Source organism: Balaenoptera ricei, chromosome 15, assembly GCF_028023285.1.
Source record: "Balaenoptera ricei isolate mBalRic1 chromosome 15, mBalRic1.hap2, whole genome shotgun sequence".
Taxonomy (NCBI): domain Eukaryota; kingdom Metazoa; phylum Chordata; class Mammalia; order Artiodactyla; family Balaenopteridae; genus Balaenoptera; species Balaenoptera ricei.
Genome location: NC_082653.1, coordinates 24,405,616 through 24,421,556, shown reverse-complemented (window position 1 = coordinate 24,421,556; position 15,941 = coordinate 24,405,616). Strand labels below are relative to the sequence as shown.

General features: G+C 38.0%; 1 protein-coding gene across 5 annotated transcripts in view; it reads right to left on the bottom strand.

The window, feature by feature from the left end:
- Window positions 1-15,941, bottom strand: part of TRPC4AP (transient receptor potential cation channel subfamily C member 4 associated protein) — a 76,599-nt gene that overhangs the window by 18,595 nt on the left and 42,063 nt on the right. For all 5 annotated transcript variants that reach the window (XM_059898451.1, XM_059898450.1, XM_059898454.1 and 2 more), the window contains exons 7-8: window positions 14,898-15,105; window positions 6,855-7,040 (exon numbers count right to left, since the gene is read on the bottom strand). In XM_059898451.1, coding sequence (XP_059754434.1) covers window positions 6,855-7,040; window positions 14,898-15,105 — 394 coding nt within the window. The remainder of the gene's footprint in view (window positions 1-6,854; window positions 7,041-14,897; window positions 15,106-15,941) is intronic.

The window sequence follows — 15,941 nt, the reverse complement described above, 5'->3', positions numbered from 1 at the left end:
CAAGATTGTCCTGGCTATTTTGGGCCCCTTGCATTTCCAAATGAATTTTAGGACCAGCTAGTCCATTTCTGTAAAAAAGCCAGTGGGGATTGTGATAGGGACCATGCTGAATCTGTAGATAGATCTGTAGATCAAGGTGTGAAATATTGCTACTTTAACAATACTGACTCTTCTGATTCATGAACATAAGCTGTCTTTACATTCATTTAGGTTTTCTTTCTTTCAGTAACAATGATGTTTTACACTTTGAATTCAGAGTGTAAGTTTTATATTTCTTTGCTACATTTATCACTAAGTATTTTATTCTTTTTTGATGCTCCTTTAAATGAAATTGTTTTAATTTCATTTTTGGTCTGTTCATTGCTACTGTATAGAAATACAACTGATTTTTGTATACTGATCTTCCATCCTGAAACTGTGTTGAATGAACTTGTTTATTGGTTTAGCGGTGTTTTAGTGCATCCTTAGGTTTTTCTATATAAAAGATCACGTCATCTGTGACTAGAGATAGTTTTACTTCTTCCTAATGTGGATGCCTTTTATTTCTTTTTCTTGCCTAACTACCTAGCCAGAACCTCCAGTACAATGTTGAATACAAGTAGTAAGAGCAGATATCTTTGTCTTGCTCTGATCCTAGTGAGGGAAAAGCTTTCAGTCTTCAGCTGTTAAGTATAATGTTGATTGTGGGTTTTTTGTAGATGCTTTTTTAACAGGTTGAGGAATTCCCTTCTATTCCTAGTTTGAATGTTTTTATCATGAAGATGGAGTTTGTCAAATGTTTTTTTTGCATCTATTGAAATAATCATGTAGTTTTTGTCCTTTGTTCTATTGATATGCTATATTAAATTGATTTTCATATACTGAGCCAACCTTGCATAAATCCCACTTAGTTATGTATCTACACTTGATCAGGTATATAATCTGTTTTTGCTGCTGTATTTTGTTTGCTAGTATTTTGTTGAGCGGTTTTGCATCTATATTTGTAAGACACATTAGTCTGTAATTTCCTTGTGATGTCTTTTTTTCTTTTGGTCTTTTTTTTTTTTTTTTAATATTTATTTATTTATTTATTTATGGCTGTGTTGGGTCTTCGTCTCTGTGCGAGGGCTTTCTCTAGTTGTGGCAAGTGGGGACCACTCCTCATCGCAGTGCGCGGGCCTCTCACCATCGCGGCCTCTCCCGCTGCGGAGCACAGGCTCCAGACGCGCAGGCTCAGCAATTGTGGCTCACGGGCCCAGCTGCTCCGCGGCATGCGGGATCTTCCCAGACCAGGGCTCGAACCCGTGTCCCCTGCACCGGCAGGCAGACTCCCAACCACTGCGCCACCAGGGAAGCCCTTGGTCTTGTTTTGATATCTGGGTAATATGGCTTCATAGAATGAGTTAAGAAAAGTTCTTTCCTCTTCTATTTTATGAAAGAGTCTGATGTACTGGTGTTACTTCTTCAAATGCTTGGTAGAATTAACCAGTGAAGCCTTTTGGGCCAGGGTTTGTCTTTGGGGTAGTTTTTCATCACTAATTCAATCTCTTGTTATAGGTCTGTTCAGATTTTCTATTTCTTCTTGAGTCAGTTGCAGGAGTTTGTATCTTTCTTATAATTTTTCCATTTCATCTAGGTTATCTAATTTATTGGCATACAGTTGTTTATAGTATTCTCTTAGAGTCCTTTTTAAAAATCTTTGTAAGGTTGATTATAATATACCCTCTTTCATTCCTGATTTTAGTAATTTGAATCTTGTCTCTTTTTTGCTTGGTCAGTGTAGCTAAAGGTTTGTCAATTTTGTTGACCTTTTCAAAGAACCAACTTTTGGTTTTGTGGATTTTCTCTATTGTTTTTCTATTCTCTATTTCATTAACTTCCAATCCAATCCTATTATTTCTTCTCATCTGTTTGCTTTGGGAATATAGTTTGCTCTTCTTTTTTCAATGACTTAAGGCGGAAAGTTAGGTTATTTTTTGAGCTCTTTTTAAACGTAGGCATTTACAGCTATAAATTTATAAGCATCCTTTAGCTGCATTCCATAAGTTTGGTATGTTGTGCTTTCATTTTCATTTATCTCAAAATATCTTCTAGTTTCCTTTGTGATTTTATCTTTGAACCATCAGTTATTTACAAGTGTATTGCTTAATTTCCATACATTTGTGAATTTCCCAAATTTCTTTCTGCTATTAATTTCTAATATCTCTCCCTTGCGATTGGAGTACATACTTCGTACAATTTTAATCCTTTTAACTTTCCTGAGTTGTTCTTTTTTTAAGGCCTAGCATATGGTCCATCCTGGAGAACATTCCATGTGTACTTGAGAAGAATATGTTCTCTACAGTTGTTGGGTGGAGTGTTCTATCAGTTCAGTCTAGTTGGCTTATAGTGTGGCTCAAGTCTTCTATTTCCTTGCTGATCTTCTATATAGTTGTCCACTATTGAAAATGGGTTATTAAAGTCTCCAACTATCATGTTGAACTGCCTATTTCTCTCTTTGAATCTGTTGGTTTTGCTTCATTTACTTATTTTTGGCTCTGTTGTTAGATATACACACTGTTATATCTTCTTGATAGATTCACCCTTTTATATTATTATAAAATCTATTTTTAAAGTCTCTGATAACATTTTTGTTTTAAAGTCACTCTTAGTACAGCCACTACAGTTTTCTTATGGTTGTCCTTTGCATGATACATCTTCTTCTGTCATTTACTTTCAACCTATTTCTACCTTTGAATAGAAAGTGTGTATCCTGTAAGCTGTATATAATTGGATCTTTTTAAAAAATCCAACATGACAATCTGTTTTTTGAATGAATTATTTAATCTATTCACATTTAATGTTATTATTGACAAAGTTGGATTTACTTCTGCCTTTTACTTTTTGTCTTCTATATAGCTCACTTTTTAAAATTCCTCTAGTTTTCCTTTAACACTTTCTTTTGCATTAAGTAAATATTTTCTAGTATAACACTGTAATTCCTTTAATGACTTTCTCACTATATTTCTAAAGTTACTTTCTTAGCAGTTGCTACAAGGCTTGCCTGCAATATACATCTTAACTTGACAGACTCTTTTTCAGATATAAATTAACTTAATTCCAGGGCTCCCAGAGCTCCCTCTTCCCCCTTTTTGTGCTATTATTATTATGCATACTACATCTACATATGCTAAAAGCCGAACAATACAATATACTGTATAATACATTGTATACATTGTTACACAATACTGTTATAATTATTACTTTATAAAATTTTATGTCCATTAAAGCAGCTGAGAAAAGAAAGGAGAGCAAGTAAATATTTACAGAGTCTGCTATAGTGACCCTCTTATTTACCATTTTGATTTTCTTCACTGATTCCTGTCAATTCGAGTTACCACCTTGTCCAATTTCCTTACTCCAATACAACTTTGGGTCCACCCACTTTCTTTGACCTGTTATTGTCAAATATATTACATTTCTACATGTTATAGGTTCAACAATGCAACTATAAACACATAGTTTTATACAACTGCTTTTAAAATTAGTTAAGGAGAAGAAATATGCACATATATTGTCTTTTATTATTATACAATTACCTTCACTGATGCTCCGTGTTTTTTTTTTTTTTTAACATCTTTATTGAAGTATAATTGCCTTACAATGGTGTGTTAGCTTCTGCTTTATAACAAAGTGAATCAGTTATACACATACAATATGTTCCCATATCTCTTCCCTCTTGCATCTCCCTCCCTCCCACTCTCCCCATCCCACCCCTCTAGGTGGTCACAAAGCACCGAGCTGATCTCCCTGTGCTATGTGGCTGCTTCCCACTAGCTATCTATTCCACATTTGGTAGTGTATATATGTCCATGACACTCTCTTACCCTGTCACATCTCACCCCACCCCCTCCGCATATCCTCAAGTCCATTCTCTAGTAGGTCTGTGTCTTTATTCGTGTTTTTGCTGTGTGAATTTGAATTACTGGCCGAGGTAACTTGCTTTCAGCCAGTATTTCTCCTAAGGCAGGTCTGCTAGTAGTAAATTTCCTAAGTTCTTGTTTAAAATCTAGGAAGCTGTTTATTTCACCTTCATTTTTGAAAGAAGGTTTTATTGGATGTAATTCTTGGCTGAGTTTTTTCCCAGCACTCTGAATATGTCATCCCACTCCCTTCTGGCCTCTATCATTTCTGATGAGAAGTAAGCTGATAATCTTACTGGGATACTCTTGAACATGATGAGTCATTTTTCCCTTGCTACTTTCCAGATTTTCTCTGTCAGCATTTTCATTATGATGTGAATGGGTGTAAATCTTTGAGTTTATTCTACTTGCAGTTCTTTGAACTTCTCAGATGTGTACATTAATCATATTTGGGAAGTTTTCAGCTATTATTTCTATTTTTTTCTGTTCCTTTCTCTCTCTCAGTGAACTTTTCATTCCAGTTATTGTATTTTTCATCTCTGGAACTTCCATTTGGCTTTTTATATCTCTTATCTCATTACTAATATTCTCTATTTGATGACACACTGTCATCACTGCTTCTTTGAGGATAGTTTCCTTTAGTTCTTTGACCATATTTATAATGGCTGCTTTGAAGTCTTTGTTAATTCTGGTATGTGGGCTCTCTCACAGGCAATTTCTGTTGTCTGCTTTCTCCTACGTTTGGGTTATACTTTCCTGTTTCTTTGCTTGTCTCGATTTTTGTTAAAAACTGGACATTTACAGTAAATACTGTAGCAACTCTTGATACTCTTCCCTCTTTCTTCTTTCAGGGCTTGTGGTTGTTTTCTTGTTTATTTGTTTAATGCCCTGGCTAGCCTATTTCAGTAAAGTCTATTTCTCTGAGGACTGATGAGGCCATTTGGCAGAGAGCGCAGCCTTGGGCATGTGTCCCTGGATGACAGTGTTTTAGCAGGGCTCTCTTTGTCTGGCTCTTTCCTTGAAATCTCTGTTAAACTTTCTGCCTCATCTAGTATGAAACAGTTGTCAGGCTCCACTAACTGCTGGCTGAATGCTCTACTGTTTTTGACAATGCCTTGAGGCATAAATTGCTCCAAAGTCTGATGCAATTAAATTCAGGCAGGGATAGTTTTTGAGACTGAGGTTTGTTTTGACCTCAGCTTTAAGTTCTTCTTAGCCACCTCTTTCCTTGGTTCTCTCTGGTGAACTAGCTGGCATATGGTTTGGCTTTTTGTTCTCAATTAAAAAGAGCTCCTTTTATTTTCGTACCACCAAAATCTACAGTTTCTGAGAATGACCTTGAGCTCAAACTTCCCAACATTCTGTTCGTACCTATTACCTCTCCCCCTGGCAAAATCTCAGTGTTATTACTCTGAGCAGGATAGGTAGCCTCTATAGCCTTCTCAGCTTGCCTCTGCCTACATGGTGGAACCTCTGTCCTACAAGAGAGCTGGGGCAAGGGCGATAAGGGCCATAGAATTCTTGGCCTACTGGGCCTGGGTAGAGCTTCTGTACTATGAGTACAGTATGGAGGTGGGTGGAGGGAAGGAGGCCCTGGCATTATGCTAAATCAAATAAGTCAGAGAAAGACAAATACTGTATGATATCATTTAATGTAGAATCTAAAAAAGCTCAGAGAAACAGAGTGGTGGTTACTAGTGGTGGGGTGGGGGGGGGGGAGGGAATGGGGAGTTATCGGTCAAAGAACACAAACTTCCAGTTATAAGATTAACAAATTCTGGGTATCCAGTGTATAGGATGGTGATTATAGCCAATAATACTATATCATATAATTGAATGTTGCTAAGAGAACAGATCTTAAATATTCTCACCAGAAAAAAAGAAATGGTAATTATGTGATGGGACAGAGGTGTTAGCTATTGCTACAGTGGCAATCATTCTACAATATATAAATGTATAAAATCAACACATTGTACAATTCAAACTTACACAATATTACATGTTGATTATATCTCAAGAAAGTTGAGAAAAGGGATGGAGGGAGGGAGGGAGGGAGGGGAGGGAGAAAGAAAGGAGCCCCTGCCCTCTTGGCTATATTCATCAATAATTTAGCCTCTTCCACTCGGAGCTGGAAGGGATGAGAAAAGCTGGTAGCCTGCCCCTTCCAGTGAGATTCTGTATTCCTTGTTTGGAAGCTGAGGGAGCCCTTTTAGGCCACACATGTCCAGAGTGGAACCTGCATCAAGCAGAAATTCTAGTGTCATAGGCTCTCAATGTTCTCACTAAATTTTAGTAGATTTTCTGGAAGAAATGTTTCCCTACTTGTTGTACACTCTGAGAACAACTTCCACAGACTTTATGTGGATGTTTGTTGTTGCTGCTGTTGTGTACAGGCTTTGTTTAGTTTCACTGACCAAGCAGGTGCACGGAGCTCCACACACTGCCGTCCCAGGAACGAAATTCCTCCCTTCACTTTTATCTGCATGATTCCAGTGGGAATTCCTGGGTTTGTACAATTTGACCCCAGAATCAAATGCTCTGGGTTGAGCACCTCACCCAAAACAGGCCAGAGTACTTCACCAAGGAGCTGGAGCTGAGACTAGGAGTCCACACATTTACTAGGCAGCCTACTTGTCAGAATGGAGGAAAGATAAGACTAAAGAAACGTGTAGGAAGAAGTGGAAACAGAGAAAGAACCCTCTGGGTTCCTAAAAATGCTCCGGTAATGTTTCCAGTCAATTCCTTGGGTTCTGCAACAAAGCCCCTGTCCCTGAAATCAGGTCTGCTTTAAAGGAGCTCAAAGAGGTTCTGTCACTGGCTATCAAAAGTCTTAACAATCATGATCCAGGACTGCCCTGAGGGAAATTCTACTTTGAGCAAATTTCAACTTATTCTGCTTGGAAAAGAGGTCAAGAATGGCTCTAGGAACCCACAGGAACGCTCCCCACCTCTCAGGAAACCCATCCCGAGTACCTTGATTGTGCTCAGATTCCTCATTAGCCACTCGCATCAGGGCATCTAGCACCAAAGCGTTGTCTAGCCAGGTGTACCACTCCTCCAACTCCTGAAGGAAGCTGGCTGTGCCCGTTGACTCTGACACCTTTCGAGTTGCCAGCTTGCAAAGCCGCTCGACAAAGCCAGGGATGCTGAGAAGGGCTGCTGTCGAGGAAAGAACAAAAGAGAAAATGTCAAAACAGAGACCAGCTCTAAAGCACTCAAGAAACAAACCAGCTTCTCACCTTAATCTGACAGCAGTTAGTCAGAGCTTCCCTTTAAAATGAAATGCCAACCCAAGTAAAATAGTAATAAAGTTATAAAAACAAGTTCAATTTTAGCAGGTGCAGGGAAACAGACTCGTATCTACTGGTGGGAATATAAACTGGAATAACCTTTACGCTGTAAATCTGTGTGTCTCTGAGGTCCATTTCTGGGGATTTACCATAAAGAAATAACTAATTATATATACATAGATATCTGTATAGAGAGGTTCATTGGTGTGGTTTCCATAACAGCAAAAAGGTAAAGATAACTATATGTTCATTAATAGCATACTGATTAAATGATACATCCGTGCAGTGGAATACAACACACAGACACTAAGAACAATGACACACACATCTTTATACAGCAACTCCAGAAAGATGTTTGATTTTACTTGTTAAGGAAGTAACTTATTATTATTATTTTAGTGATTTTTATAAAAATTTATTTATTTTTTATTTATTTATTTTTTGGCTGCGTTGGGTCTTCGTTGCTGTGCGTGGGCTCTCTCTAGTTGTGGTGAGCAGGGGCTACTTTTCCTTGCAGTGCGCGGGCTTCTCACTGCAGTGGCTTCTCTTGTTGTAGTTGTGGAGCATGGGCTCCAGGCGCGCAGGTTTCATTCAGCAGTTGTGGCACGCGGGCTCAGCAGTTGTGGCTCGCAGGCTCTAGAGCGCAGGCTCAGTAGTTGTGGCGCACGGGCTTAGCTGCTCCGCGGCATGTGGGATCTTCCTGGACTAGGGATCGAATCTGTGCCCCCTGCACTGGCAGGCGGATTCTTAACCACTGTGCCACCAGGGAAGCCCCAGGAAGTAAATTATTAAACAGTATTGGCTTAAGCCCATTTTCTTTAAAATTTTAAAAGTTTTCTTCTTTAAAATATGCACATAATATACATATACACAGATAAAGAACGGAAGGATATGTACCAAGGTACTTACTGTGGCTGTTCCTGAGTAGGAGAGCATATAAATGCTTCTTTTAAAACTACTTAACTGGGCTTCCCTGGTGGCGCAGTGGTTGAGAGTCCGCCTGCCAATGCAGGGGACACGGGTTCGAGCCCTGGTCTGGGAAGATCCCGCATGCCGTGGAGCAACTGGGCCCGTGAGCCACGGCTGCTGAGCCTGAGCACCTGGAGCCTGTGCTCCGCAACAGGAGAGGCCACGATGGTGAGAGGCCCGCGCACTGCGATGAAGAGTGGCCCCCACTTGCCGCGGCTGGGGGGAGCCCTCGCGCAGAAGCGAGGACCCAACACAGCCAAAAATAAATAAATAAATAAATAAATAAATTTAAAATTACCTTTAAAAAAAAAAAAAAACTACTTAACTATGGTTTGATTTTCCTGTAACACACACATACTAGCAGGAAGAAAAAAGATAAGCCTTTACTCTTTTCTTTTTTTAAGGTAAAGAAAGAAACTGAATAATTACCCAGCTCCTATTTGCACCAGTCCCATTTTACTGACAATGATGAGTAAGACAGAAATTCTGGTCAGCATAAAGAACATAAAAAACTTTGAAGGCAGGGAATCCAGGTTCAAATCTTGGCTCCAAAATTTAACCTTCTTTAAAATAAAGCTACGTATTTGCTTGTGTATGCATTAAATCTTCTTAAGGATAGAAAACAGTGGTTTGCCAAAGGCAAAGAGAATAACGCCACTGGGAATACAGTGGGAGGGATACTTTTCAGTGAACAACTTTTTGAATTTGTAGATTTTCTGAATCATGTACATGTATCATCTAATCAAAAATTAATAAATAACTAGATATTTCAAAATATCAAGATATTAATTTGGGAGTGTACAATATGGTTTAAAGAGTAATTATCTTATAGAAACACTGAAATATATGCAAGTGAAATCTTATAATGTCTGGGATATGCTTCAAAATAATCTAAAGTGAGGACGGTAGGAGTAAATGAGGGTGGAGATAAAGACAGACCATCAGTTGATAACTGTTGAAGGTAGGTAATAGGTAAATGGGGATCATTACACTGTCATATATATGTCTCTGCTTTTATATGTGTGAAGTTTCCCATAATAAAAAATTTTAAAGTAAACCTTAAAAGAATACAACATTCAAGAAAATTCTTTAAAAATAAAATAAATAAAAACAAAGTAGTTAGGAGGATTACATGAAGTCATATGAATTTAGTCCCAGCACAGAGCTTGGCAAATCATCTTAGCCCCCTTTCCATTCTCTATAAATTAGAGAGTGACTATAAAATAATCTACGACTGCATTAATAAAAAAAAGGTGAATTAAACTACACTGAGGGACTTCCCTGGTGGTCCAGTGGTTGGGACTTTGCCTTCCAATGCAGGGGTTGTGGGTTCAATCCCTGGTCGGGGAGTTGGGATCCCACATGCCTCATGGCCAAAAAACCAAAACATAATACAGAAGCAATATTGTAACAAGTTCAATAAAGACTTTAAAAATGGTCCAAATCAAAAAAACCTTAAAAAAAAAAAAAAACCAACTGCACTGAAATTAACGTTTCCTCAAAAAGTTAAACATAGAATTACCATATGACCTAGCAATTCCATCCTAAGTTCACATCCAAAAGAAGTGAAACAGGTGCTCAAACAAATACCTGTGTATGCATGTGTTCAGAGCAGCACTATTCACAACAGTCAAAAGGTGGAAATAACCCAAATGTCCATCAATGTTTCACAAATTGGTATGTACACACAAAGAATATTATTCAGCCATAAAAAAGAATGAAATACTGACATGCAACAGCACTGATGAACCTCAAAAACATCACGATAAGTGAAAGACGTATGATATGAGATATAAAAGGTCACATTTTTAAAATTCCATTTATATGAAATACCCAGAATAGATAAATCCACCAACAGAAAGCAGATGGTTGCCAGGGGTTGGGGGTAATGGAGAATAACTGCTGAATGTGTACAGGGTTTCCTTTTGGGGTAATGAAAATGTTTTGGAACTAGATGGTGGCTGCACAAATTGTACATGTACTATAAACCACTGAATTAAATGGTTAATTTTTTTTAATGTGACTTTCACCTCAATTTAAAAAAAAATATACTGAGATAGATTTTTTTTTTTTTTTGAGATACCATTTTTTTCCTTATCAAGTTTGACAAATATCAAGAAGTTTAAAAAGGCCCTGTACTGGGAAGGGTATACAGGGTGGAAAGATGAACTAGTAATTTCTATGGAAGGTAAATCTGTTAATATCTATCAAAGTTTAAAAGGCAAATATCCAGCACATTAAACTCTATACATAAGGCTGTTATTTGTAGGAAAAAAGACTTGAGGTAAACCAAATTTCCATCAACAGGGGACTGGTTAAATAAATTATGCTACGCCCATATACTAGAATACTATCCAGTTGTAAAAAGGAATCAGATAATTCTGTATGTACTGGAATGGATGCTTTGCAAGATAAAGCGAAGTGAAAAGAGCCAGGGGCAGAATGGTGCTTATCTTACATCACCATCAGTACAAACAGAAAGGAGCCAGTCTTCTCTTCTTCCCTCCTCCACCCCCGAAAATGGTCACGTACAGAGTATCCCTGGAGGAACAAATGAGAAACTGGTAATAGGTCACCACTGGGATGGGAACAAACTTTCTACCGTACACCTGCTGTTCCTCTGTAGTTTGTGAATTTAAAACAAACAAACAAACAAAAACTATAATTTTTTCCCCCAAAAATAAAGTAAATGAAGAGTTTGGATTTCTAAAAATTTCTAATTTTGAAAAATTTCAAAAAGATGGATTTTTAGTCACACCTCCTATCTCCAGGTAAATAGCTCCAGTTTCTCTAACTGTTCCTCACAGGGCAGTTCCTAAGACCTAGTCTTCACACCCTGCACACTAAACACAGCACTTCAGATGTAACCTACCCTAGTATTCAGGGTTCTGAGACTGACTTCCACCCCAGAGATTCCTGAGCTTTTGTTAGTCACTCATCTCTTGAAAAGCTGATGAAAGTTTTGGATTCTCTCCCCAGGAAAAACTCACTGGCCCATTATATTCACCAACTTATACACAATCTCAGGGGACTGGCACCCCAGCATCGTACAGTCTTTGTACTTCTCACAGCTTTATCAGTAGCTACCACATGCACTGCTGGTTAACGTTAAACGGGTTGACAACTAAAACACCCACAACTTCCAATAATTTCTGCAAAAGCAGACCTCTTCTCTCCTCTTATCTGTTAAAACATTAGTATTTCCCAAACACTCCTGTAAATTTTCCTGTTGCAGTTTAGGCTCTGCTTTCCAGCTCTCTGAGATGATTCTCAATTAGCTCATATGCTGTGTAAATCAGCTTGGTGTCACCTATAAATTGATAATTACCAGGCCTGTGGCTTCCTCTACATCTGACTAACATTTTGAGTGATTTTTTCCCTGCAGATGGATCCATGTGTTCTTATCTGAATCAACAGAAGAGATAACTGGTACTTTCTGAGAAGCCTAAAAAGTTCTCTAACATTTTTATTATCTAAGCTCCAGGAAGATAGCATAAGACATCATTTTGCTGGCCAAGAAAACTATTTCACAGCTGCAGTTTATTAAAAACAAAACAAAAACTTTTCGGCAACATCCTACACACTTCAGCTTTCCATACTAAAATGGATTGAATTGTGTTCCCCCTGAAATTCATATGTTGAAGCCTCCTTAATCCACAATATGACTATATCTGGAGACAGAGCCTTTAGAGCGGTAATTAAATGAGGTCGTAAGACTGGGGCCCTAATCTGATAGGAATTGGTGTCCTTATATAAGAGGAAGAGACACCAGAGCTCTCTTTGTGCATGTACAGAGAAAAGGCCACATGAGGACACAGTGAGAGGGTGGCCATCTGCAAGCCAGGAAGAGAGGCCTCACAAAAAACCACTGCTGATGGCACTTTAAAGTTGGACCTCTAGCCTCCAAAACTGTGAGAAGCTAATTTCTGCTGTTTAAGCCACCCAGTCTGTGCTATCCTGTTATGACAGCCAAAGCTGACTATTACACATACCTCTATTTCCTTAAAAAACTAAAAATAGAGCAATCCCACTCCTGGGCATATATCCAGAGAAAACCATAATTTGAAAAGACACACGCACCCTAATGTTCATTGCAGTACTATTTACAACAGCCAGGACATGGAAGCAACCTAAATGTCCATCGATGGATGGATGGATAAAGAAGATGTGGTACCTATATACAATGGAGTATTACTCAGCCACACAAAAGAATGAAATAATGCCATTTGCAGTGACATGGATGGACCTAGAGATTGTCATACTGAGTGAAGTAAGCCAGACAGAGAAAGACAAATATCATATGATATCGCTTACATGTGGAATCTAAAAAAATGGTACAAGTGAACTTATTTACAAAACAGAAATAGAGTCACAGATGTAGAAAATAAACTTATGGTTACCAAGGGTATGGGGGGGAGGGATGAACTGGAAGCTTGGGATTGACATATACACACTAGTATATATAAAATAGATAACTAATAAGAACCTACTGTATAGCACAGGGAACTCTACTCAATACTCTGTAATGACCTTTATGGGAAAAGAATCTAAAACAAGAAAAGTGGATATATGTGTAACTGATTCACTTTGCTGTACAACAGAAACTAACACAACACTGTAAATCAACTATACTCCAATAAAAATTAATTAAAGGAATAAAAAAATAAAAGTATTCAGTACTGGAGTTCAATTAAAGATAGACAACACTAAGGACTAAGATCTTTCTCATCCACTCACCTTGGCCTTCCTAGGGCATTTGACTGGAGAAAAATGTGTGTGAGGCAGGGGGACAAGGAGATAGGAATTTGTCAGCTTACAATTAGTCAGCTTACAAACAGGTCCATGAAGGTAATCGATACCAACAGGATAAAACTAACCTGCCAGAATAGATTCCCTAAATGGGAAACTAAAAGATGAAAGTTACTTAGTGCCTCAGCACACACAGGTATCCATTACTGAAACTGTATGACCCTCAGTTTCCCAAGCTGTGCAATGGGGATGCTAATCTCTATTTCACAGGGCTGCTTGGAGGATTAAACAAAATCACTCCTAGGTAAAGCAGTTAGCTCAATGTTTGCCACACACAGGAGCTTAACAAACGTTAGCTTTTGTCAGTGTAAGTGTATGCATGTGCTTAAACTAGGTTTGAGGTATAATTTAGTTATAATAAAATTCATGTTTTTAAGAATGTATATTTTATGATTTAGTAAAATGAGAACTCCCCAAAGTCATAAGAAAGGAGGATGGGGGTAAAAACCCTACAAGGACCTTCTGGAAAGGATTCACTGTTCTAGATGCTGTAAAGGACATTCATGATTCATGGGAAGAGGTCAAAGTATCAACATTAACAGGAATTTGGACAAAGTTCATTCCAACCCTCATGGATGACTTTGAGGGGTTCAAGACTTCAGTGGAGGAAGTAACTGCAGATGTGGTGGAAACAGGAAGAGAAACAGAATTAGAAGTGGAGCTTGAAGGTGGGACTGAATTGATGCAATCTTATGACAAAACTTTAACAGATGAAGAGTATGGATGAACAAAGAAAGGGCTTCTTGAGATAGAATCTACTCCTGGCAAAGATGCTGGGAAGACTGTTGATGCAATCAACAATCAAGGGGGAGGGGCGGTGGGAGAGGGATGGTTCGGGAGTTGGGGATTAGCAGTTGCAAACTATTATATATAGAATGGATAAACAATAAGGTCCTACTGTATAGCACAGGGAACTATATTCAATACCCTGTGATAAATCATAATGGAAAAGACTGTAAAAAAGAATGTATACATATATATATAACTGAATTACTTTGCTGGAAAGCAGAAACTAACACAACACTGTAAATCAACTATACTGCAATAAAAAAAGATTGTTGAAATGACAAAGGATTTAGAATATTATATAAACTTAGTTGATAAAACAGCAGCAGGGTTTGAGAAGACGGTCTCTAATTCTGAAAGAAGTTCTACTGTGAGTAAAATGCTATCAAACAGCATTGCCTGCTACAGAGAAATCGTTCATGAAAGCAGGAGTCAATGAATGTGGCAGACTTCACTGCTGTCTTATTTTAAGACATCGCCGCAGCCACCCAAGCTTCAGCAACCACCACCCTGGTGAGTCAGCAGCCATCAACATGGAGGCAAAGAGATTATTTATGACTCTCTGAAGGCTCAGATGATGGGTACCTCTTTAAGCAATAAAGTATTTTTTAATTAAAGTATGTACATTTTTTAGACGTAATGCTATTGCACATAATAGACTACGATATAGTGTAACCATAACTTTTATATGCACTCGGAAACCAAAAAGTTTGTGCGACTCCATTGCAATATGCGCTTTATCGCAGTGTCGCAAATACTGGTACCCAACTCCCATCTCTGATGTATGACTGTATCTCTCTCTCTCTCCCTCTCTCTCTCTCTATATATTTCATATATCTATCTCATATATCTATATCTATATCTATCATATAGGATAAAGGCCCAGAAAAGGCTCAGTGGAAGAAAAGGTATGTAATTTTAATTCTGATAAATAATGGTGCTTAACTTTTTTGAGGTTCTGGATCTATTAAAAAGTCTGATGGCTATGGACCTGGTCCCCCAAAATAATGAAGAGATACATAGATATAAATTTTACATACCCTAAGTGGACCCAAGGAGCCCTAACATGGATCAAATCTCTAGAAATACTGAAAGAGCTAGATGATTTAGGAAGGGACCTCAGAACTACAATGTCAAAATTCTGACAACTTAGAGACTTTACCTTGGTTGATTTCAGCTGCAGAAGGCCCCAAGCTCAAGCTCTTCTTCTGCTGAGCATTTTTGGCCAGAAGCGTATGCTTGTCATCATTCCCTGTATCCATCTCTGAAATGGTGACAGCCAGAATCCGGCAGAAATTAGCAAGCTGCTGCTGATCGAAATTGGATACTAAGGAACTCAGATTGGGGACTTCATCTAGTCGGATCATTTCCTACAAAAGACACAAATAAAACAATCCCCATGCTCAGTTCATTTGAGATTGAATGTGCTGCTCTTTTGCATTCCCCTAAGAATGGGGCTTGGTAGCTAGACCACTTAGGTTCAAACCCCAGCTCCACAATTCGCAGCTGCACAACCTTAGGTAAGTCATGGAACCTAAGTCTTTGTCTGCTCTTCTGTCAAATGGGACTAATCTAATCTACCTCATAGGATTGGTTTGAGGATTAAACCCTTTGAGGGTCACTATTCTTAATCTCCACCTTTGCTCATATGCCCCATTTTGCCTAAAAAAAAAAGCCTACCACTCAAGTTTTATCAATCAGAAATTGCCATAGATGTTTTCAAGACGTAAAATATTTCAAATATAGCTGAAGGTCCTTGTGTATCCCTACCTAGTTGCATTCACTTCATTTGCCCCCCAGATGTAATCATTATTTTGAACTCTGTTTATTATTTCTACATGTTTTCACACTTACAAATATTTCCACAAAAAATATATGGTATTGTTCACAAACTACTACGTATAAAATAAATAAGCTACAAGCATATATTGTAGAGCACAGGGAACACAGCCAATATTTTATAACTTTAAATGGAGTAAAACCTATAAAACTTTTGAATCACTATGTTGTATACCTGAAACTAATATAATACTGTAAATCAATTATACCTCAATAAAAAATAAAACAAAAATACATGGTTTTGTTCTGCATGCAGTGTGAATGATACTTCACGGTCAACAATGAGATTCAACTACACTGATACAAGTAAGTCTACTTCAATCATTTCTCATTGTTTTAATTCACAATTTATTCAATCATTCTCCTT